The sequence below is a fragment of the Toxotes jaculatrix genome, chromosome 11 (assembly GCF_017976425.1).
Source record: "Toxotes jaculatrix isolate fToxJac2 chromosome 11, fToxJac2.pri, whole genome shotgun sequence".
NCBI lineage: Eukaryota > Metazoa > Chordata > Actinopteri > Toxotidae > Toxotes > Toxotes jaculatrix.
Window position 1 is genome coordinate 13,079,189 of NC_054404.1, and position 24,342 is coordinate 13,103,530.

Below are 24,342 nucleotides of genomic sequence, written 5' to 3' on the forward strand. Positions count from 1 at the left end.
AAAAAAAAAAAAAAAAAAAAAAGCACTTTGACTAGAGATAGGAGTGTTATGTTGGTTACATGAGGATAATCAGTTGCTCTTCAGTAGCTGCCTGCCAATGTGATGTTTTGATACAGTGTACATTCATAATGTGCATGAGGTGTATTGGATTTGCTGTGGCAGTCATTAGAATAACCTCATCTTATGCTACAAAGAGGACGAAGCATGCCACTCACCTCTATGAGCATAATACTGTAGTATGTAGACAGTCTGTTAACACTGTCGATCATAAAGTGTTATTATTTTGTATATCTTTTATCGAGACTGTGGCTGCCATTTTGTTTTACTTTAATGGAGGCAAAATGTCGGCCTTGTTACAGCGCCCTGCCCTGTACAGCCGTCCTACCTGGCTGTTTTTCAGCAAGTTGTGAAACTCACCAAATGGTTCATTTTGCAGTTTGCCGAGCTTTCTCCTCTGCCAACCTGGTGTGATAGAAATGGGCTGTGACTGAGAGAAAGGGCTCCAATTGTACATTTTGATTTGTCTGAGTTTAGGGGGGAGGGAGTGGGGGGTCATTAAAGTGTCAGTTTACCAATGTAAAATTTGTATGTAAGATACATAAGATTAAAAACTAATAAACCATAATAAGCTACTTTGGTGTTTTGTGTCTTTTGTGTTGCACATGTGCGTCTGTCCAGTTCATTGGTTGTTTTTAATTTAATGCCCTGAAAGAAGATTTTTGGTTTCTGTTTTGACAAAGAAGAGGAAGGTTATGTGAGCACACATAGAGACAGAGAGATAGAACGGTCTATATCACTAAATACATTGGATTAGGTGCGCCAAGTTAAAAATAAATAAATAATTTTTTAAAAGGTGGATCTTGGTTTAATATTACTTTTAGGATTTTTACACTCATTAGTATCCCTGACACAAGCCCTTGGCTGATGGGTTCATTAATTTATTTATCATATCACTGTCATAATGTGGAATAATCTGTGTGCACTTGCTTGTTTTTATCGATTTTAAAAAAATATATAAATGCTGAAAGGCAGTTGTAAATTCAATTTTAAACTTTGTGTGTTAAAACAAAATACATTTTGTATTTTTACACATTGTTAGAAAAACATTTTTAGTGTAATATGTTGTAATCCTTGAGTGCCGTATAGTATTTTTCTAAATTAATGTATTAGTTCATTGAGGTTAAACAAAAAAAAAAAAAAAGACTGAGGCACAGGCGCACATTGATGACGATACACACATGTTCATAGTTTGCGACGCGCTTGTTATTTTTCGTGGGAGTCTCATTCAGCTGTAACGCGTGAGCAGCAAATTACAAAAAAAAGAAAAAGAAAAATAAAATTAAGCCCTTCGACAAAATGTCTTTCCACGACGACGAATCCTCGGATCAGGGACTGGCCGGTCAATCAAAGCTGGAGAGCTTCCTGTTCAGTAAGAACCATTTAAATCCAGTTTATCAGTGCAGCTCTGTCGGCGCACACGTGGGTTCTCCCCTGTGAATCTGCTTCGATTTTTCCCTACATTTTGTCTGATATTAAACAGTGCGCTCACTTACATGAATGAAAAGAAACGGGAACATATTTAATCCTGGTTTTGGTGTTTCTTTCAGGCTGCGAGCTGTCGTCCAAAGTCCCTTTCTACACTTTCCAAGGAGATGAAGAGGAGGACCTGGAGCACTTCCTTGAACTCAGAACAGTATGTACAGTTGCAGCAGAGATATGGAGTCGTCACATAACCAGCGCTCCTGAAGTCTATATGCGTTGTTAGCTATCCATAAACTGTCCATATTTTATTGTGAACATAAACCCACCTGTCCAGTCACACTCTGGTCTGGTCAACAGTTTTAATAGATGCTTACTCTCTCATTCCTGCAGATTTGTCTAGGGGAAGGTGTCAAGGAGGAGAGCAATGTGGTGGAGGTGACGGCCATGAACCACCAAGGAAAGACTATTTCTGTGCCCATCGCCAACCTTCACATCAGCTGTCTGCCCATGGTACTGTGCAGTGCTGTGAATAAGCTCTACAGATGTGCCACACAGCACAGGCTGAAGTTTGACACCTTTTACTCTTGTCTCCTCAGGTGAGTCTGGGAGAGTTTGAGCTGAAAGCCCCAGTGACCATCCGGCTCAAGGCTGGGTCAGGACCAGTTACTGTCAGCGGGCTGCACCTTATTGGTAACAAAAGCCTTTTAACTCTCCCAGTACTTTGTTTAACAAGTAATACATGTATATGAAAATAAGATAATCTGAATATTTAGTAGGAATAACTCATTCTCTGTGTAATGCAAGCAGCATTTTCATCAGCCCAATAACTCACGTCATTCAGCAGTAGTGTTTGTTCCCTGCTTTGGAGCTGAGAGGATTAGTTGATGCACAGAAAAATTCAGCAGCAACAATTTTGATAATAAAAAATACAGTTTCCCAAATGTGAACATTTCATTTTTTTTTTATTAACTGAACACTATGTCAGCTTGGGTTTTAGAGAAAATGCGAGGGAAAATTTTCACATTTTTCTGGCGTTTTATAGACTAGTCAATAAATAAATAAATAAAGAAGGTCACAAGCAGATTAATCAATGCTTTGTATGTGGTAAAAATCAATGAAATTACTAAGCAACTAAGGTGATGTGTTGCTGTGATGTCTGAGGTTCTGAAATACTTTTTTTTTAAAAATCAGTTTCTGTTGAATCTGACCTGACCACATGAAAAGTTAAATGTATCTTTGGGCTATAAAATGTCAAATTTCTCTGTAAATGAAATCCACCAAGACCTTTGACATGTTTGATATGCAAGTTTTTTAAAAGTAGACTGTAACTTATTTCAAAACTCAGTGAAATATACATTTATCAGTTCTCCAGGGCAAGCTGCATAATCAGGATCAGACCTCTTCTTTTGCTCTCTCCGCTGGTTGTAATGAGTGTGTGCGGATGCATATTATTAACTGTGCACAAGGTCAATTGAAAGGGCAGATTAAATAAAGCAACCTTTCTGGCCTTATAATTACACATAATACCAGGATTCAAATTAAGACAGTGATTGAACATAGTCTTCTGATTTTGTGCAGCCTCACAGGTCGAAGACTCCGATCTGTCTGATGAGGACGACGAAAGCGAGGAGGAGGACGAGGAGGAGGAGGAAGAGATCTCCCCCATTAAACCAGCGAAGAAGAAGCAGAGGCAGTAGACGGATGAGTTTTCGGAAAGACCTCACTCACTCTCTGATACGTTTTGAGAAATGCCACAGATTTTTTTTGTACCAGACGGACACATTTTACAGAGTTACTACTTCTTCCACACAGCCACACGAATGCTTAGTGTGGTGGCAGCTAAACATGCTGTGGGAGGAAGGAACATCACGAGGGGCTCTGATGTTCTCGCCTCTCCTCTCGGTCTGAGCAGTGTATTTAACTGCGCTTAAGACATTCACTTACAGAAGAACTGTTTTTGCTACTAAATGCGACCCAGTGTTTTATACTGTATATGATACAGTCACCATGGTTTTATTGCACCAGCGGTGGAAAATGTGTCTGTGTGTGTGTGTTTCTGTGTGAGCGCGCGCATGTGTGTACTTGTCAGACGGGAAAGAAGGGGTTTAAAGATCAATTGTGATTTCAGCTGAATGGTGCAATCAGATGATTTCCACACATACGTACATATGGATTATTAAATGTTTCACAAGAGTATCTCCATTTCCGGTTGTTTGTAATTCAGAAATACCTTTTTTCTATGTGAAATGTCAGTCATAAATGTGAAGATTTTGTACTCATAGTGAATGCATCAGTTCATTTTTATTTACACTCTCTTTTGAATTCATATAAATAAAACTAATTTTCAGCCTGTTACATTAGAATACAGAAGAAAACTTTTATGTATCAACGTGGTCACTTAAGTTTAGTGCCTTCTTTGAAACACACAGCACAGCGAGTAGGTTGTAATTGAAAGTGTAACAGAAAGCCAACATTGTACTGAGGACAATTGATTTAATCAGTTTATAACCACAGCACTGTCTGTGAAGCCCCCGGAAAACTCCAATTCAGTTCCAAAGTATTTCACTTTAAATAAACAATAAAACAACATTTTGAAAAATATCAGAGTTTAATTTTTTTAAAAAAAAGAACGCTTAACGCTAAAAAACAACACCCAAAATTCTTAAAAAGCTGTTCTACCTGTGTAAAATTACTGGCCACGCTGACAGTAAACCACCACCAATAGATAACTCATTGCTGGGTGACTGAAGGGTTCAGGTAAATGGCGCTGTGTCAGTTAAAGCTTCATGAAGGCACGTGTGGTCGCATCAAGTTTCAGTTCACATCGTCTACATACACGTTACAATCCCATCAGCACTGTACAAACATCAACTGGCATGTAAATGTGATCTTTCCAAGGCAGCTGTAAACAGCAAGTCACTGTAGTGGATCCAATCACTGGTTCATCTGCAGGTTGACAGAGCGAACTGCAGTTCATTTTGATACTGACGTGCAGTACAGCTCCTGATTCCAGTTTGGATACAGCCACAAAGACAGATTTTACTCATTAGAATATACTGCACATTTGAAAGCGTTTCTCAGCAGCACTTTACTGCACAATAAAGCATTTATATAACTGTGGATAACTGTCAACTGCAAATAGCGGCAAACGTTTTGTCCATCTGTCAACTGCTGTTATACACATCATTACTGTGGGAAGAGCAAGCAGGCTGCAGGCTGCAGGCACCATGAAGATAAGACTGGAGGAGATATTGGAAGAAATCTGAAAAAAAAAAGGAGAAGCAACACCACCTTTCCTCGTGGATAAATAACAAGGCCTAACATGCTTGCTTGACCACAGAGGCTCTGTCCACTTACACATTACCACCATCTTCATTTTTGCAGAGGTGCAGGGAGGAATGTGACCCTTTGAACCAGACAGTGTGACAAAGAGACTCCAACAACACAGCCTGCTAATGAAAAATACATTAAAATCCCCTTAAACACATTCAGTTATTTACACTCACAGCTTAAGGCATACCTCTCCTACCTCTGCATAATGATTTGGCAGCGTGACTGTGGCACAGAGGGACAGAGTGAGAAAAGAAACATTGCTGAGCACCATACGTCTGTAAGGGGGGGCACTAACACAACTTTTGTCCTAACAACTTAGTCACGCCAGGTGCTGCCATGGTAACATGAGAAATGACCACCTGTGTGATGCCCTTGATGGCAGCTCTCTGTTGACAAGGAGACAGGATTGACGGAGGAGGCACAAAGACGAGAAGGATGGCAGGGATGCTTAGATAAATCATTTTTTTTATCATCAGGGTGTTATACTCTCACCTCTTACCCCAGTTGGTTTTTGGTATTGTGACAGTGATGTCATCTCCCTCTCTGTGTGTGAGGGGAGGAGGGTGATGATAAGGAGTTAGGAAACAAAAAGAGTAACAGCCTGAAATGTCGTCATGTTACCTGCTCTGGATTTTGATGGTGTTTTCACAGATCATGAGAGAACTTCAGCTCTTCTGGGGAAGTTAAAGAAGGATTCATTGAATTACACACATCACCAGAGTCAGAAAACCCTCAATGGGTCATGTGACTGACAGGAAATCAATGTATAACAATCCCACAGCTAGTTAATGTCACTGGGAGCAGGTGCTTCTGCTTCTTATTTTCTGACTCATAAAGCACGTCTAACTGGTGTGTGCTGAGTGGGAGTTTGTGAACCTTTACACCACTTTTATTGGGTGTAAGGGTTTTACGGTGCAGCGTCTCTGTGGCGCATTAAGTCCTCACCTTCCCCTGGTGGTTACAGAGCAATGCTTGTGTCTGTAGCATGAGCAACATGAGCAACACAGAGAAGCATTTTTAATGAAATGTTACTGAAAATTAGGCATTGGTCATTGCCAAATAAAATATTGTCTCAAAGAAAGAGTTCACACTATGTCAGGTTTCTGTCTCCTCTTCTTACCTTCACGTTGAGCTGATTGAGTCCTTTTCTGTATGTCTGCACTTTTAACAAATCAGTGTTTTTATGGTGTGTGAGTTTAATTCTACGATCAAACATGAGGACCTGACCTTTATACAGCTCTAAATGAGCATAAAACTCTAAAACAGCTAGTAAAACATAATTTAACTCTATCTGCCACCCGGTTAGCTCAGTCGGTAGAGTACAAGACTCAATCTTTCTCAGTCATGGGTTTGAGCCCCACTGTGGGCGGCACCACCTCCCATGGGCCCACCACCTGTGGGAGGTGATGTATCACTACAACTCTATCTATGAATTTCTGTGAGTTTTACCTTATTTGTGTATTTAACTCAGTGACAAAGTGAAAAAAAAGGTGGCCTCATTCATTTCAGTGCATTAAGACAGAGTTTAGAACTGCTCATTTGTGGGAGTATTCAAATTGAAGATACAGTACATGGATGACTGATTTTTCGGTTTGGGTTGGACTTTAATACAACTGACTACAACTGAAGGTGCCATGCAGCAGAGTGAGCACAATCAAGTAACTATAAAAGAATCCATCTTCATCTTCTCCAGAGGGTCTCTCTTTTCATATATGGATGATGCTGAGTCACTGATTTCCAGGCTCATTAAATAACAGAGAAGCTGTTCTCTGACCTGGTCCTGGGTGACATTAGGCAGTAGGACAGTTTGACAGCCTGTGATATTGAAGTGTTTCAGTCAGCTGGTAAATGTACCCTGATTTCATCGGGGAGCGTCAGTGTCAAAGCAGCTTAGGTTCATTTTTAAGCCCAGTGTTGGGAGAACTCGGCCAAAAAAAAAAAAAGGAAAATATGGACAGATTTCTGGCCTGTCTCTAACTAATGTAGCCTATTGTGGCCTTTTCTAGGAAAAACAATCAGCAGGAAAACATTTCAAATGTTCAGCTTTGCCTCTACACCATACCACATGAAGTGCACCAGATAAAAAAACACTTTCGGGTTACCCTTTTAACTGCTAAAAGCAATACTGGATATACTGATGCGGTTGTGGAAAGCATATACTACAAATACCTCAAATATGGTGCAAAAATACAAAATTAGGTCAACACACTTGGCTGTCAAACTAAAATTAAAGCTACATATATTTACCAAGACATACAACACCACAATAAGAAAGGTAGCCTACATTAGAGCACAAAAATACCAGTAAAATACACTTTTTAACATGCTGTTGGAGGGGAATAGGATTTTGGAAAGTACAGGAATTTTAAACAGAAAGAGAAACATTATGTCATTGCGTTAAACTCAGGAGAGGAAAAGCTGGGAATTTTCTGGTGCCCTGTGCAATGACTAGAAAGACAGTAAACTGGGTATTTTGACTGTGCCCGTCTGTGTTTACTGCAGCAACACGCTCCCTCTGAGCACATTCAGACTCTATGTTCAGTTTCTGTCTGCTTTATCTGGCCCACTTTGATGCAAAAGCCGGACAACAGAAGGAGAAGTAGCAGCATAACTAACCCTCACGCAGGCGTCTCTGTTCTACTTTTAAGAAGTGCCACTTTCTGCTGCAGAGTTTAGAGAAAGGCGGTGGAGTAAAAAGTAAATATTTTTCTCTAAAATGGAATAAAAATATAAAGCTGCGGTGGGGAAAAATGAAAAAGGAAACAAGCAAAAAAAATGTTTAAATTACAGTTATAAGTGCAGTACTTCAGTAAAGGTACTTTATTAGTTTCCACTTCTGGCACTTGCCTGTGGAGCTCAAAGTTACTATGGCAACAGCTGAAGCACGCCACTTTGTATTCTCACTCCAAAACTGATACAGCTGTTCTCCACAGAGTTGGGGGGGGGGGGGGGGGGGGGGCTCTGAAATGCCCTTTAATTGTGATCTGAAATGCCTGCCATGTTCAGACACACAAACACAGTCCCACTGGTACAGCTCACCTGCACACACCCTTCCTGCCTTTGCTTATTTCGTTTGTGTACATTTTTTTTAACGCTTCTTTCTTGTTTCCCTTTCGGCTGAAACTCGACAGAGGACTGGTTTATGTTACAATGATTTCCACCAGCAAAAAATAGACCTGGAGATCAATAAACATTGGCCATGGATCTTTGTCTTTGATGTTTGTGTGCTTGTGTGTGTGTGTATTGTGTGTGCACGCTGTTATCCTGGATTGGAGTTTTGGCACAGGTTTCAAAGGCCTTATCAGATGAAGGTTAGCATTCTGCATGGTTGATAAATAGCTACTCTGTATGTATTATGCTGTATATGTCCACGGTCCTGTCGGTGTTACTGGGAGGACTGCTAAAACTGTGTGTATGTGTGTGTGTGTGTGTCCAGACTCACCACACTAACATTCACTCATTTATTCCACACACTATAATACTTCAGTGCTGCCATGTCAGCCACCTCTCACATCCACCGCTGAAATAATGGGACAGTTACACAAGCTGCAAGCTGTGTAAATGTACTGGGACTTTGTCAGCAATAACCATCAAAGGCCTGAGTTATAGAGGAAAAACTCCACCCTCAAATACCGTTCAGATGCTGTATATCACCAGTGCGAGTCTTTATTTTTAATAATTACTTTCATCCCCTCTTGTTATTGCGCTGACTCTGTTTATTTCATATTGGTGCAAATTTACACAGCCCCCTCTCTTTAATACTAAGGGATTGACATGAAAACCTGAGGTGTTTATGGTGGATTTCTCCTTTAAGACATTATAGAAGTCTGCAAAACATCCTCTTTTTGATAATACATCCTCTTTTAGCTTGCACAGCCGTGGATCTGTGGCTGCAGTGCAAGTGTTGCAGAGCTATTATTGACGTCTCAGGAAGCAAACATCTGTTACAGTCTCAAAGTGTCATCATATGTAAATATACTCTCAGGAATATAATATAATAAATGCTGGGCAAGAAACTGTGTGTGAAAGAAACAGAGAGAGAGAGAGAGAGAGAGAGAGAGAGAGAGAAACAGAGAGAGAGAGAGAGAGAGAGAGAGAGAGAAACAGAGAGAGATAGTACCCACTGTAACTCCAATAGTACCTCTAGCCACTGGCTAAAGCACACAAACAACAGCTGCACAACAGCTGACAGTTCCCCATGCGCTGAAGACATACACACACACTCACACACACTCACACACACACACACACACACACACACACACAAAACAGGCTCACGTCCTGCTGCAGGCAGGGGCGTGTTGTACTCATACATATACAGCTCCAACACACCTGCCACAACAGAGCACAGCTGTCAAGTGCATCACCCTTCACCCTATACATAACCTCAATGAGCACACACACACACACACACACACACACACACACACACACACACACACACACACACACACACACACACACTGAGCCTATTTCTGCACATATATGAGAAAACACACTCTAACTGGCTGAGCTGACACCTGAGCACACATTCACTCGCACAACAGGAATCAACCATGCTCCAAGCCTGCACAAAAGGCAGCAGCAACACACACACACACACACACACACACTAGCTAACATTTGTGCTAAGACCAAGATTAGACTGTGTAATAATCTGCAGTGGGCATTCAGAATATTACTTAAGAAGTCTTGGGGAGAATACTGACTCCAACTATTTGTATTTTCAAACTAAAATAAGATATAATTCAGTCCTTTTTAACATTTAAATTCATAATTTTGAAGTTTTCACAGTTGAAAATGGCATGGCTGACACAAATGCACAGCCATAAATGAAATTATTTAATAGTGTGGCCTCCTTCAGAATATCTACTGTATGTTTTATTAATAACACACACAAGGAAGGAACGGTGCACAAGGGGAATGCTAATAGGCTTACACACACACACACACACACACACACACACACATACACATACACAATAAATGTCAAATTGATGCCACACTGTAACTAAACCTCAGCTCCTCCTACTCCTCTGCCTCATGTATCTGCTGCTAAAGGGGGCTGGGTTCTTTGGAAAGGAAATCAGAAATTTTAGTATTCACACTCTTGAATTCAAGAAAAGAAAAACAAAATAAAACCAAACTGGACCAGAGAAAAAGGAGAATGAGACAGAAGGGCAGAACATTTTATAACCCATAAATAAGTGATGTGCCTCACTTGCTCTGTAGCCCCCACCCCGTCCCTCTCACCATTCTTCCTCACTCTCAGCCCTCCACTCCGCCCCTCGGCTCGCTCCCTGCACCTCAACGTCTCGCTGGGGGGGAGGGGAACGATGAAAGGCATATGAGTGACAGATAAGTAGATGACTATACTGTCCCAGCCATCATTAAAACTCTGCGCTTATATCATCCGCCGCTCTGACCCTCCTCCTCCTCCTCCTCTGCAACGAGCACTGGCAAATGATACCCCGGGAGAGGAAGAGACAGAGCGGAGAGAGAGGGGAGGGAGGTGCTGCTCATCAGTTATTCCTGTTCTCTGACCTAACTTGACAACCAGCTCCAATAATGAGACAAAGAGGGATGAGACAGAGACTTTGCCAGAGACCAGGATGTTGACAAGGAAGTGAACTGTCCTAAATTGGCAGATAATGGGCCTGCTGTTGCCGGGTCTTTAACAAATCATTGTCCCAAACCTCCTCCACCATGTTCTGAGATTCCTCTGAATACAGCAAACATGTGGTCATCCAGTGTCTCTCTTTTCCATCTAAAAGCCTTAACCTATGAATAGATTGTGGGTGAGTCGCTGGGTGGGATTCACTGTATAATAATGGCTTTTCTTTTCTTTCTTTTTTTTTAAAGGAAGCTCTGAGATTTCAACTGTAAACCAGTGAGTCAAGCTGTAAAACCCCTTAATCCAAGCAAATCACGCAATGTGCTCTCAGTACAGACAAACCTCAAACTATAATAAAACCTAATGTTTAAAATAATAAACATGTCACCTGGTTTAAAGTATGGTTAAAAACCCCACAAGATTACATTCAAATGTGTAAACCAATGCTTAAAATACAACACAATGTAATTTTATATGTTTGTTTATTCAATATTTTCCACTGGTTTTGGTTTATTCATAATCTTATATAAAAATTCATGAAAAACCTGACAAGCAGTTGTAGTCCAGTGTGTCTTTAAAGCCACGTGGACTTTGGAGTGCATGGAGAGGCTCCCTGCATGCTTTCAGCCGCAAACAGGAAATAATCAAGAGCTAGGAACTTGCAAGTACATTAAGAGCGTGTTAACAGTCTTTTTAGGCACTGAAGTCTCTAGAGTCCCACATGTGATGAAGGATATGTTGCTTTTTTTTTTTTTTAGTTCACTGCTTGAGTGGATTTAAGACTCCGTTATTCACATTAGCACTTCCAGTCGAATTAAAATGGAAAATAAATAAAAATACAAAACATTTTCAAATTAGACGATTACTGCTGTCACTGTGATTCGGAAAGTAAACAGGGCTAACCAAAGCTAACAGGGTACGGTTTCTCAAAGGGACAGGAAACGTTAATACATTATCATAGAGGCGTACTGGAGACATAAAGTTGACAACATACCTCTGAACCAAAAAGGAAATTAACAAAAAGCTAACATGTAAATTCTGATGCCAATCTGAATAAGAAGGAACAAACTGATTCTGATTTATTACTTGGTCCCATAATGCTTGGTTGAAGACTGGCCATACAGTCCATAGAAGTCAGGCTGCCTGGCTGTCTGTGAAGCTTCCATCAGTCCCCTGATGGGAAAATGCTGCAGCGGCTGGCTTGCAGGTAACGGGGCATGTGGGGGAAACTCCTGAGAGGTCATGGAGGGGAAGGAGTCCAACGCTGGGTACGGAGGCCGGGCACGAGCAGCGGGGGCCCTGGAGCAGCAGCAGTTATTCAAATTGCACATCAGTACTTTCCTTCCTTCGTACATGGCTTGTTGAGAGGCACCTCCGCTGGGGAAGTGGGAGGGGGTGAATATGGTCCCTGAGTGGTGGCTAGAGCTGGACCCTAGACCCACAATATGATGGGGCGAAGCGTCAAGGAGCCGACTATGGCTGGGGCCAGTGTGAGGATTTTGGGAGATGCCTTCAGACGAGTACATGGATGAAGCACGATGGCTCTGGTCAGACAGGAAGGGTTTTTTGCCGCCGTAGACCAAAGGTGAAGAATCCTGGGAGGTGGAGTTTTCTGAGTTACTACCCAGGAAGGCCATGCTGTATTTCCTCTTCTGTAGTCCTGAACTAGTCCCCATCTGGGAGCCAGCAGAGCTGCTGTGAGGCTGGACAATCTCAAGAATGGGTGCCTCGCTGAACGGTTCTGAAAATGGAAAGTAGTGGTCGGGCAGAAAAACATAATAGTTAATCAAGTCATGTCCCAGAAACTGTTACATATCTTCTAACAATCCACATTCCCCTCGTCTTTTGTTAGTCTTTCTTACCTTCCAGCATTTTGCGCAGGTTCTTCTCTCTCGTTGAGAGTTCAGACAGCAAATGATGAGAGTTGAGCTGGCCCACTCTAAGCTGAGGGATGGGACTATTCAGGTGTGTGTTTGACCTGAAAAAAGAAACACACGTGAAACCATAAGGACCAGATTCAGTAAGACTTTTGAACCCTTCACGTCTCCTTTATGCACAGACTTGTACTTTTGCAAGGACAACGCTCTTGTTTTAAAACAGGTGAAGAATTGCATACGTATATGAAAAATAAGTTGTGGTTGGGAAGAGAATATCTGATTGACCCATGTTCTGGTATCAATTACAGCAGAGGAAGGGTCTTTGCACCAAATATACAAAATGATTTACTAAATACAATCATGTACTATAAAGTTGAATAGGAATAACAATGCTTACCTGTCTATTAGCAGCTGGTATGGTTTTGTATTCTGGAAAAGACAATAAGACACAAAAGTTAATCAAACCCACCATCTGCCTTTTAACATCTCTCTAACAGCTACAGTGAGGAGAACAGCAGAATACATAGGCAATGAGTCTGCTGTTGTCTGTCTGTGCAGATTGTGTACATGCATCAGTGTTTGTTGCACATGAGGTTCGTGTGTGACAATGTTTTTTGAGCTCTTCAAAATCCAACACTTGACTCAGTGGATGCAAACACTGTAAAACCATTTGTTGATGTGTATATTGCATGTGTTTGTGCAGATGTACAGAAAGTGTATGCACGTGGAAGAAAATGGAAAGAGAGATGCAGATTTTTTTTTCTACCTTGATGAAGTTAATGCTGTCCGCCCTCTGGAAGAAGGTTTGCACTGAGCTCAGAAGTTTTTCCGCCTCCTGGCGCCTCTCGTTGAGCTGCAGAACCTGCTGGGAGTTTTTCCTCACATACATGTTGCAAGTGCTCTCCAGCATTTGCATGGTTTCAGCCTGGTTCGCTTCTAGCAGCGTATGCATCCTCTGATACTGGGCTCTCACACGCTCCTTCAGTTCAGACACCGCATCCTGCGGAGACAGGTTGGAGACAGGTTGGAGACAGATTGGAGACAGGTTGGTTTACAGACACATGCACGGACACACAGTTATAAAATGTATTCACAGACAAATTATACAGGCACAACACCTATTTCACAAGTCAAAATGAATTTCCTAGCAACAGAGAGTACATCTCAACTTATGAAAGTAGTTGTGTAATGTCTTTGGTGGCTGAGAAAAAATACTCTAGGGTCATCACTTTTGATTTCATCAAGTTAGACCCTTATTTCCTTAATCAGTTTCTTGTGATTCTCCCGAAGGTGCGATATTAAATTGCTGGAGCAATTCTAACAAACAACCTTGTATTATTTTAAAAAAAGAAATGATGCTTCAATACACAGTAATAGCGTAATGTGTTACATGCTGAATATTAAAGTATATTATTTCTTACTTCATTTTGTGAAATCCACTTGTTCAGAAGTAAAGAAGGAAAGTCATTTGTAAAATGTACTTTCCACTCTAGTGCACTAGACATTTAAAGTTAGAAATAAATGACATTTTCTCTTCATTTTCCAACAGTGAACAAAGGTATAGGGGTGTTTCATTACAGCACAGTGTAGACAAGATTAAAACATAGACCTACATGATGACAAAGAACTAAGGGACTGATAATGTTCAGAATTGTGTCTCTGTATGTATACGCTATGTATGTCGTACTGTACCTTCATCAGTGTCTTGTCTGACTCCAGCTTGGTGAGCTGCTCATCGATGTTCTGAACACGACCCTCCAGTCTGTCTTGCTGCCTCATTAGCATGGCCTGTGGGGAGATGACACACAAGAGATGGATTAGATAGATGAACCCCAACAAGATACACTGAAAATAGAAACATACACATGTATGTATATATGTATATATATATACACACACACACTGAAAGTTCTTAAAAACTCCAGCCTCTGCCGGGACCTCAGCAAACCTGGCTCCTATTCATGAGTCACTAAGATAACCTCATCCACAATCCTGATTAGATGGAGGAAACAACAGCTGCCAGCGACAACCACATGCATTTATCCATTAGGAGAGCATCAGGAAAGGCAAACACCACTGCACAAATCCACCTCTGATTGCTTCTAAGTTTAACAGGCACCCTGCTACATCAAATGAAGTCTATTGTTGGGACCCGCCTGGCCTCTTCTTTGGGCTGAATCAGAGTGCAAAAAGAGCCAAAAGCCAGTAAAAGAGCCAGTAAACGCAATCCTTCTGCATTTAGAGAAGGAGATGCAAATCAATCTACAGTCACAGGCTGACAGCAAACTAGGAACGGCGAGAGCAGGTACGTTTTTTAATGAACTGTTTCTGAATGGGGAAGGCACCCTGCTCAAATAAGAGAAAACCCGCTGTCATGGCAACAAAGCCTTGTGTACGTATTTATATGTGAAAGCTAATGTGTATGTGAAGCGGCAGGAGGGAGCAAAAAGTGGGGGTGTTGCAGTACCCCTCTCTGCCTTCTCTTTTTGCCACATGCATCGCTCCCATTGTTTGCGTTGGCCTCTGTGTCAGTGACAGATTGTCATGTCTGTGTGCACAACGCTGGGGTCTGCTCTCTCTCCCTCCGCATGAGTGTGCATGGGAGAAAGGGAACGGGAGGAGAGGCAAAGTGCTGTGGGGCTCTGCTTGCACATGCCAAGAACGGACAGAAAGAAAGTGAGAAAGACACACAAAAAGAGACTGAAACCAACAGAGAGAAAGTTTGAAGCACAGATACGGAGAATGAGGACATTCCTGCGGTCTCTAGTGAGCGAGTTTCAGGGTATCTACACTGTGGTATCACAGCAACAGGCCTCTTCAGCTGCTTACAACCACTCATGGAGTCTTATGTACAACAACTGGCTGGCCACTATACTATACCACAGTGAGCACTTCCAACAGTCCTTCCAGTTTCTAAAACAACAACAAAAAAAGACTAAACGACATAAAACACTAGAATAAAAATAACCCTACACACACCATTGCTGGTTTACATATTCTGTAAAACTGTCCTTTTTAGACAAGAGGACTGCTGACAAATTTGTCACCTGGGAAACAGCAGAAACATTTTGATCCCCTCTAGTTCACTTGTTTCACAATTTTAGATAACTTGGATAATGAAATGGACTTTGTACTATTGACATTAGATGCACAAACAGGGGAAAGAGTGCATAACAAACAAAAGTAGCATTTAAACTGTTAAAGCAGCATGAATTGAGTTTTAGAGCTGCTATGGGACAGTGGGACAACCTGTAAACCCAAAAATAACATATTATCACCATACACATTAGTTAGTGACTGTGTTAGCAATAATTAGCCTAATTACACAACCAGTAGACACAGACCAACGTTAGCATTTCTTTGAGTCAGAGTTTCTGGTCACCCAACAACTCTAAGCCAATATTCACTCTTCTTTTAGTTGTGTTTTGGTCTTCAACAGCTCCTGTGTGGCCTAAATGCTACTCAACGTTAGCTAGTCTTCAATTTTGCTGTTACCTAACTTTAACATTAACTAGTCTCCAACTTCGCTGTTAGCTAGTTGGCAACTATCCCACTAAACATTAAACGTCGGATGGACGTTCAGATCGTGTCTATATTGCGTCCGTCGGTCCATGACCAGTTCTGGACATTTACACGACGTGCAAACTAGGTCCGATATTTGGACGTCTAACCATGACCCCACTTGGACGTCAATATGCATTTCAACATTTGAACGTCGGACTAGGTAACTTTTTTGGACGTCACGTGGACGCCTAAGACAGGTGCAGGAAATTGACATTATTAATGAATGTAATTTTTTAAATGACAAATATCAGCATTGTTGTTATCAACATGATTAATGAATACGATTATAGATTATTCGCGATTAAACATTATTTGTTAGTAATTATTTATTTATTATTTGTTTATGTTTTTATTCATATATTTATATGGAAATGCAACTTGTTGGAAATTAAGCTTCAGAAAATAATTTCATGGTACATAGGAGCCTTGATTTTATAACTCTTATGATTTCAACCAGTTAACGCCACTCTGATTGGCTGAGGCAGCACCTCGTCATAAGCCAACCAGTAAACGGCACCCTGATTGGCCGAGGCAACACGCCAATCTTTTGGCGCGATTCTCCGAATTTCATCGACCGTCTCTGATTTCCTGTTTGTGGAAGCAAGTGGCCGTTCGGCTCTGTTCAGCATACATCAAGAATCACCGTTTTCCACTAAGTTGAAAGTAAGTTGGTCATGTTTATTCATTTTATGTTCATTTATGTATTTATAGTGTAAGCTGTTCTAGCTTTGTTGTTTTAAACTACCTAAAACTGCTGTGGCTACAATTGGCATTGCATGTCATCGTATCAGCTAATGTTAGCTAAACATTGGCCATAGTTTAAATGGAATTGGAATTACTTTTGAAAACGACTGTGCCTAAAAATATTCACGTTAGCTGAAGGATTAACGTGAAGAAGCATTGTTAAGTCGCTAAGTCACTGCTCACTAACCAGAGCTAGGCTGGTAGCTGGTCTAAGCTAAATTCGCTAAGCTAGCGAAAAGAACAAGCTGCGAACTTTATATCTAGCGGCTCCCTCACGGCGGGGATTGCTTTTTACATGCTAGCGAGCCACGAAGATATAGGCAGGTGGTGATAGATGTATTAATCCAGTATTGGTAGTGGATACACAGGCAACATATTTTTGCTTACAAATATGGGGACTTGGTGTACGTGTGCTGTCTTTAAAGGTTAAAAGTAATATTTAAAGTTCATAAGTTAAAAGTGTTAAAAAGCATAAAAATGTCAAATGTGTATTTTCCTTTGGTTCATGGAAATTGTATCAGAGTGAGTGTTCTGTACTTTTCTTAGTTTTTGGAAACGGCGACAGAGTGAGCGCTCTTTCTGTTAATGATCCAATTCGCATCTTGGCCGCTCCGTTCCGTTTCTTCAGTCAGTAAGTTCGGTCAGTAACACAGAGATGGGCTCGTAAAGTTGAATGTGGTTGCACACGTTTCAGCCAGGGAACGTACAGTCTGTAAGTATTGTGTGCGTGTAGTTTTCAAAGTGGTATGTTTATTGTGTTGTGTTGTTAGCATTGTTTAGTGGACTTTGTTTGCTAGCCGCATTACATTTTGCGTAATGTCCTGTTGTTTAATGTATTTGTGTATGTAGCCACCGTATTTTAGCGTAAGGGTACGCGTGGTGAGAGCAGTACAGTATGACTGCAGATTTCCTTTACATATTTCTAATAATTTTTCTTTTTCTGCTCGTGCAGTTGGATTTATGAAATTTGATGACACAGAGGACAGAGGATGAAGCAAAGGACCGCAAAGAAGTGGAGGATACACAGCAGTCACTCAGGACTGATTATCCATTGTGGAGAATGTTGTCACAGCTTTTGTGCATTGTCTTCTTTTCTGTATTCAGTAAAATTGGTTCTGGTTGGATTTTACCTCAAAACACATTGTTTAGCACTTTAATTTTTATTGTTTTAAATTTCTGTTGTTGTATATGTATGTTTATTTGTTGTGATACAGACCCAAGCAAGGTGGGTGGTGTAATTTATTTTATTTTTATATTTATTTATTTGTATTTTTCTATTACTGGTAGTTGTTGACTATCACTTTCATTTAGTTTTGGCAGACAATCAAAAGTAAAGCATGTTTGCTTCAACTAATGAACACTGAAGCAATGTCCACATGCAAGCCATGAAATTCATGTTCTTTGTTTTTACTGCTAGTTGGCAGGAAATTCAACAGAAGTCAGAAGCTTTACTAGTGACATGTTTGTGCCAGTGATTGACAAAAATAAAAATGGAAATAAGTGGGGGTTGAATTGTGATTTATTGTAAACCTCTGTGTATAACTGTAGTCCCATGTGTTTCCAAAAGGTGGAGGACCCGTTTCCTGTACCAGTTAATTTTCCTGTAGCTTCGTTGGCTCGGCAGCAGGTTTAAACTGGAAATGCATCACACCTTTGTATGCGTTTCCAGTTGTCACCTGCTTCTGAGACAATCAAATGAAGCTATAGGAAAATGAATTGGAACAGTGTGCCACCTTCTGAAATGGGACTACAATCGTGCACAGAGTCTAGAAGCAGTATAAAAACAATGTCTAAAATGAGTTTAAATTTGACATAGAAAGACGTCCACAACGACCATATTTGGACTACAATTAGCCCTTATTCAGAGGTCCTGTGGACGTCAATACTGGACGTTCGGTAGACGTCAGAAAAAAGACGTCTTCTGGCGTCACAGTCTGCACCTTCAGGGGACCAAAATTGGACGTGCAAAAACGACATCGAAAAGACGTTGTTTGGACGTGTCTTTGCACAGTGGGATGCTGTTAGATAACTTTAATGTTTGCTAGTCGCCAACTTTGTCAGTCTGCTATTTGATGCTGGGCAGACAGTGTGTGGTGGGTTTATTAAAGCTTTTTGTCTGAAACCAGCTGGCTGCTGCCACTGATTAGAGTGAACCAAGTCAGTAAAAGTCAGTAAAATCACAGTTAAGGCCATAAAACCAAAACTACTGACCAAAAAATTCTAAAAAGCTTAGAACTGACAGGAGCTGCAGAGTCAGCTGTTATTTTTCTGTGGGTTCGTCTCTACAAGCAACCTCTCTCACATTAAACATAATCAAATGATCCATTGTTAATATGAAAATATTGATCAGTGCTGCTTAAGTGCTTGGAAGAAAACATTACATTTCCATTAATGTGATTATGCATTAATTGCTGCATCGCAGTTGCAGTGTTGACTGTCAGGGTTAAAAGGGATCCCAGAAGAGAGATCAAGTGCATTTTGCTTTTTGGTTTGCGATACTGAGGCCTATATAGTGGGAGCACAAGAGATGGGGACTAACTTGAGCTGCTGAAGCTGGAATCAATCTGGAAAGCGCAATGAATCTGCCTTTCATTAAGCTTAAGGTGACTATATGCTGTTAAATTCTTACTGTGGAGGAATGTAACTGACAGCTACACCTGCATAGCTTTAGTTGTTATTTATCGCCAGAAAACCAACTAAGAAAGTGCTCAGATACTTTACCTGAAGCCTCAACAAGTCCAGCACTTCATACCATGGAAACTATTCTTCCTTCTTTGGAGCATATAAACTTGAGCTTAATTCATATACATAACAGTGTGTGTGGAAAAAATAATCAGCATTTGTGAGTCTTTTGAAGGCTCATCATAACTGCATGCTCATTATAAATGCCATGTGCTTAAATAACCTGACAGTTTCTCATATTGGGAGCAATAGAAGATACTAACATGTTGATGTTTTAAACTCTGATGGTGCGCAACGCTTTTGATTACATGTGGATAGGTCACATTAACTTGAAAGGTACGCTGGGGAATTTCTGGCTACTGATGGCACTGTACAGCCACGTCAGTGTGAACCGTTCTTTGTATTATTTGTATCATGTGTTCTACCAGCATACACATCGACGAAGACAGAAAGATACTACTATATGTATGTAAATAACTATGTAAATGATGCACTGTGACCAGATGTTTCCATATATATGGAGTCATCATGTCTGTCAGGCATTAAAGGTACACAAAACTAGACACCGTTTAGTTTTGCTAAGTGACTACAGGTAGCAGCCAACATTACACGCATATACTTGTGTGCACCTACACGCATGTGATGGAAATCGGTCACATTTTCACATCCTCTTACACGAGACTAGAAGCATTCTTGTTGAAAATCAGCTGAGGTCATTAATCTTTGTCACATCCCACACCTGTACCACATCTCCACAACACACATTGCTTAGACAAGAGGCACTTTTGGCCAAACAGTCCTCTTCAAACAATCTGATAATAGCCACAGTGACTGACTCTGCCCTGCAGACTCACGTCGTACCTAGTTAGTTGGCTGCGTTTCTTGTTGCATCCAGTTTTTCACGTACTGCATGTGCAATTCTTTAAAACCTTTTAGACAGTAAACTCACATCGACAATCGCTGTCTTAACACAGCATAAAGGCTCAGTGGTACCTACAAGGTCTGTGTGACTGCTGTATTGACAAAAACAGGGAAGAACACTTTCTGGGTTACTTCTATCGTAAACGTTGAATGAGCTGCTTTATGTGAGTTGTCTTCACATAATGGCAGCAGCTTTTCTCTGCCTAGATGCTTTTGCTCAACAACCATGTCTTCCTCATTTTGCCATGTTTCCTCCAATTCCCTTTTGTGTCTTGTTGTGTGCTTGAAATAGCATAAGAGGGCAGGGGGGAACCGTCTAGTTGCTGATCTCTCTTTAGCAGCGTGAAAGCCTACCTTTATCAAGATTAAACCAGCCAATGATCACTTTCCCTACTGTCCTATTTAGGCATCCAGACACCCGCGGGTTGCCAGGAAGCTCATGTTTAAATGAGGAGCCTCAGGCTCAATGAACAGAGAGCCTCTTTCACAATCAACTGACAACTATTCCCCACGTCTGATGTCAATGGGCTGCCCTCAGCATTCTGGGGAACTGACTCACTCCAGCCCAGATATAAGAAACTGCAAACGCCAGAGCTTCCATGAGCGATGGTTTCCTGCTGAGATGCCTGAGAAAACCAAGGTGAGGCTGTGTGGGAGGGCTCCTCCTCCGCCTGTCCCAGGGACCACATTACTACTATATTACTCTTTCTTTCTCCTTGTCAAAATTACCAGCACACCTGCAAAGGGTTACTGTAGCAGTCTCCTCTGAGAGCCAAAATAACCAAAGATACGAACTTAGCAACATTGGTTTTTCCCTCTTTGTTTATCCAAAAAGCAACAAGAGTGCTGCCATGGGAATTTAAAATCCTTTTACCAAAATAGACCACAGCTTTGTCAAGGAGAACAAACTCTCAGTAAGTAATGGTGAGAAGCCACTCTGGCCTCAAATTACTTGAACAAATGACCCAGCATCCAAGGAAAAGTCAAACTTTTTTTTGGCAGTATTGCCACATTTATCAATCTATTAGAATACACTCTGTATAAAGTCCCAAGCATGGAGAGTGTTAATCTGAGAAGAGCCAGGAACTCTGACTCCTGGATAGCTCCGTTTACCCTGCGATCATACAGTTGTGAAAGAGCAGAAAAACCGGTGGGTGTGTGCATGTGTGTGTGTAGAGAGCAGCTGTGGAAAGGGCTGAACAGACATCTTTTGTCCCAATAATAGCTCTGAACCAGAGCAACAGTTTGCACCAAAGACTTTTACCAATTTAGAACTTTGTGATCTACACACTGGAAAGAAATGCGTCTGTGACTTTCCCAACTGGAATAATGCGATGAATGTATCAACAAGACCACAACACGGCAGATGCTAAAACTAATCTGTTTCTCACTTCCGCCCCTTCACAGATAGAAATGTGTGTAAGGCAGCGTGGGTGGTTGTTTTTTACACCTTGCCACTTACATTAGACACGTGAAAAGAAAGAGAACTGAAATAAAGTATAGGACTGTGGAAAACACAGAGGTGGACGCAGCCATGACACGCTGGCCTTAAACCGAGACGCATACCTCCATGCATCCTGAGGTCAACCCTGCCAAGGCGGATCATTATTCACTTCTTGTCAGTAAGGTTAACACAAATGGAATCTATGTTCCTCTTTATCCCAGGAAATTTCGCTTGAATCACTTTTCCAATTCCTGGGAATCGTTGAAATGCTGGCTTGTGAACATCTCAACAACAGCATGTCAATTCATTTATCAGCCTCCAAGGCCTTGCTGGGTGAGCGCTTCCTCATGAATGAGTGCTGAAACCCATCAGGACTGCTAACCAACCAGCTAAACAAACTACATGTGGATCCACCCCCACCGCGCAGGGGTTATCATTTCCGGTGGATGCAGATTGCATCACACCACTTACCCGAGGGCACAGGGTGGCTAATGCGAAGGTGTGGCGGTGTGGAGCGGGTGCTATCAGCGCGTGACGTATGGCTGCATGTGTGTGCAAGCGTGTGTACATGCTATCATCTTCCCCTGAGGACTCGCTTTCACCTGTCCAATCCTTTCACATCACATAAGATTAAAAGAAGAGGTGCAGAAAGGAAGCCGTTTATAGACTAGTGAACTGAAAGAAATATTTGCTTCCTTGAAATTCAAAGAAAAATCCATGGAAGAAAGTGCATCTGTCACATTTGTGGACTGTCGCCTGCTTTTCAGCTGACAGTTTAAAGTGAATTGATGAGTTGGAGAGTCAGTGTGGGTGTGATTTATCTACCTGCATTTGAATGCGTTGTGTGTCCACGTCGCAGACTGTATGTCTTTGGTTAGTGCAGTGAGAGATGCAGCAGAATGGACACAGAGCCACCTGCTCTTCCTCACAGTGGAGTAGTCTGTACTCCTCATGACTGGGACAGGTCCAAGCGCTCAGCTCCTCGGCGTCAACTAACAGGTGTCCCGGGGCTGCACACGGCTGCTGTAGGTGCGTCTGGATGTGAGTTTGGCAGCAGGGCTCCTTGCAGCGCAGACAAACCTTCCGCACAGGCAGCGGGGGGCCTCGTCTGCAGAGGACACACTGCAGCACAGCAGGGACTTTCTCAGTGTTCAACGCATTGAACCGCTTGACTATGTTGGCAAGCTTAAAGTTCTTCTCCAGTGTGGGTTTCTGGCTGTAGTCATGGTTGCACTCGGGACAGCGGACCGCAGCGTTGTCTTTGGCCCAGGCCTCCGAGATGCAACCCTTGCAGAAGTTGTGCTTGCACGGCAGCTGGATGGGTTCTTCGAAAACATTCAGGCAGATGGGACACAGCAGCTCCTCTTCCAAGCAGTTTTTCCAACTTGCATTCATGACTTCAGTTGGATCCAAAGTGATGTGACTGAAACAGAAAAAAAAAAAAGGAACAAAACTAAGAATTATTTTCTAAATACAGGTGTTTATTGCTTCCTGCAGTTAGCTCATTTTGAAATACATAATAAAAAAAAAAATACCCTCATGAAAATGAAGCCTACAAAAGTCTTGTTACTACTTTCCTCACATCCTGTCCAATATGGCATAGAAAGATGTGGGCCGAGAAAATGAACTCTTCAGGTATTCGAGCGGAAACAAAGTGCAACCACAGTGAAACTTCGACAACACACTGTCACAGTGAAACAGCTCTCGTTGCATACAATGACAACATAATGTCGGGCTCGTAAAATGTCGATGGGGGAATTAACAACAGGACGATACGAGCTGTGCCGACAACTTGCTTCAAAATAAGGCTGGAAATGGGACTCTGTGTGATAAAATGTCACACTGACATCTTATTTTTAGGCGAGGACACGCTTGTCTACTGTCAAAAAAAACCATTACAGAAGTCTACTGAAACATATTAGGTGTTGTGTTATGGAGGAAAAGCAACGTTACCAACTATTTATCTTCCATGTCGTCGGAAGACTCCGGTGCACCTATAATGCCTTAGAGCTTATCGCATCCAGCCCGCGATGAGATCTAGCTCCTCCGCTTAGATTACAGCAGTGTGTCCGACATACCCGCTCAGCGCCGGGGGGTTTTTATAGCATTCCCGGCTGTTACTCGGCTGGTTTCGCTTTCCCGTCAACTCTTTGACTAATATTTAATCGTAAGTGCGGACAGCCTCTGACTCGTCGGGAGTGAGCTCAGTGCTTTCAGCGCAGACTGCCCCTCTCCGATAACGTGACCCGTCACAGAGCTGATACATAGACGGGGAGGAGCTCCGAGGGAGGAAGGCAAGCGAACGGCCACAGCAAACTCTACCGGAGAGATTGCACATGACCAGGAGACTGTTGTGTGACCTGTCATCCTTTGCATCAGCGATTCCCGAAGTGGTGTCCTGGCTGGCTGGGACGGAGGGCCCGGGGGTGTTAAGGGGGGGGGGGCATAAGAGGGAAGAGAAACACTGAATCACACAGGGGAAAAAAAGGTTGAAACATTCCGCCTGTGCAGTCACAGTGTACCACTTTCTAAAAAGACAGACCTTATAACGGGTTTATAAATTGTAACAAATGTCTTAATCTGCTGTTAATATAGTTTTGTTAGTGGTTAAGTAATTTACTAATGCTTATAAACTATTAGTAAGAACCAGTTTGGGGTTGTGAAGAATCTCTGAGCTTGTG

General features: G+C 41.8%; 2 protein-coding genes across 3 annotated transcripts; one reads left to right on the top strand and one right to left on the bottom strand.

Moving 5' to 3' along the window:
• Window positions 1–1,217: 1,217 nt before the first annotated feature.
• Window positions 1,218–3,839, top strand: npm3 (nucleophosmin/nucleoplasmin, 3). Its single transcript, XM_041049695.1, has 5 exons — window positions 1,218–1,429; window positions 1,608–1,693; window positions 1,873–1,992; window positions 2,079–2,172; window positions 3,061–3,839. The coding sequence occupies exons 1-5, from the start codon at window positions 1,357–1,359 to the stop codon at window positions 3,177–3,179; spliced, it is 492 nt and encodes a 163-aa protein (XP_040905629.1). The 5' UTR covers window positions 1,218–1,356; the 3' UTR covers window positions 3,180–3,839.
• Window positions 3,840–10,760: 6,921 nt separating this feature from the next.
• Window positions 10,761–23,877, bottom strand: LOC121189514 (E3 ubiquitin-protein ligase TRIM8-like). Of its 2 annotated transcripts, none has more exons than XM_041049693.1 (7): window positions 23,619–23,877; window positions 22,487–23,084; window positions 13,999–14,094; window positions 13,073–13,306; window positions 12,704–12,735; window positions 12,292–12,407; window positions 10,761–12,170 (listed from the first exon to the last, which is right to left on the bottom strand). In XM_041049693.1, the coding sequence occupies exons 1-7, from the start codon at window positions 23,630–23,632 to the stop codon at window positions 11,512–11,514; spliced, it is 1,749 nt and encodes a 582-aa protein (XP_040905627.1). In that variant the 5' UTR covers window positions 23,633–23,877; the 3' UTR covers window positions 10,761–11,511. The 2 variants fall into 2 exon arrangements, with proteins under 2 accessions (XP_040905627.1, XP_040905628.1); XM_041049694.1 differs by having other exon boundaries at window positions 10,763–12,170; window positions 23,615–23,877.
• Between the last annotated feature and the right edge of the window lie 465 nt (window positions 23,878–24,342).

Coding starts and splice junctions, on each gene's coding strand:
- LOC121189514 (XM_041049693.1), bottom strand. Junction 12,408..12,703: donor TACCAGCTGCTAATAGACAG/GTAAGCATTGTT, acceptor TTCTTTTTTCAG/GTCAAACACACACCTGAATA. Junction 12,171..12,291: donor CCTGCGCAAAATGCTGGAAG/GTAAGAAAGACT, acceptor TTCCATTTTCAG/AACCGTTCAGCGAGGCACCC.
- npm3 (XM_041049695.1), top strand. CDS start 1,357: ATGTCTTTCCACGACGACGAATCCTCGGATCAGGGACTGGCCGGTCAA. Junction 1,430..1,607: donor GCTGGAGAGCTTCCTGTTCA/GTAAGAACCATT, acceptor TGTTTCTTTCAG/GCTGCGAGCTGTCGTCCAAA. Junction 1,993..2,078: donor ACATCAGCTGTCTGCCCATG/GTACTGTGCAGT, acceptor TTGTCTCCTCAG/GTGAGTCTGGGAGAGTTTGA.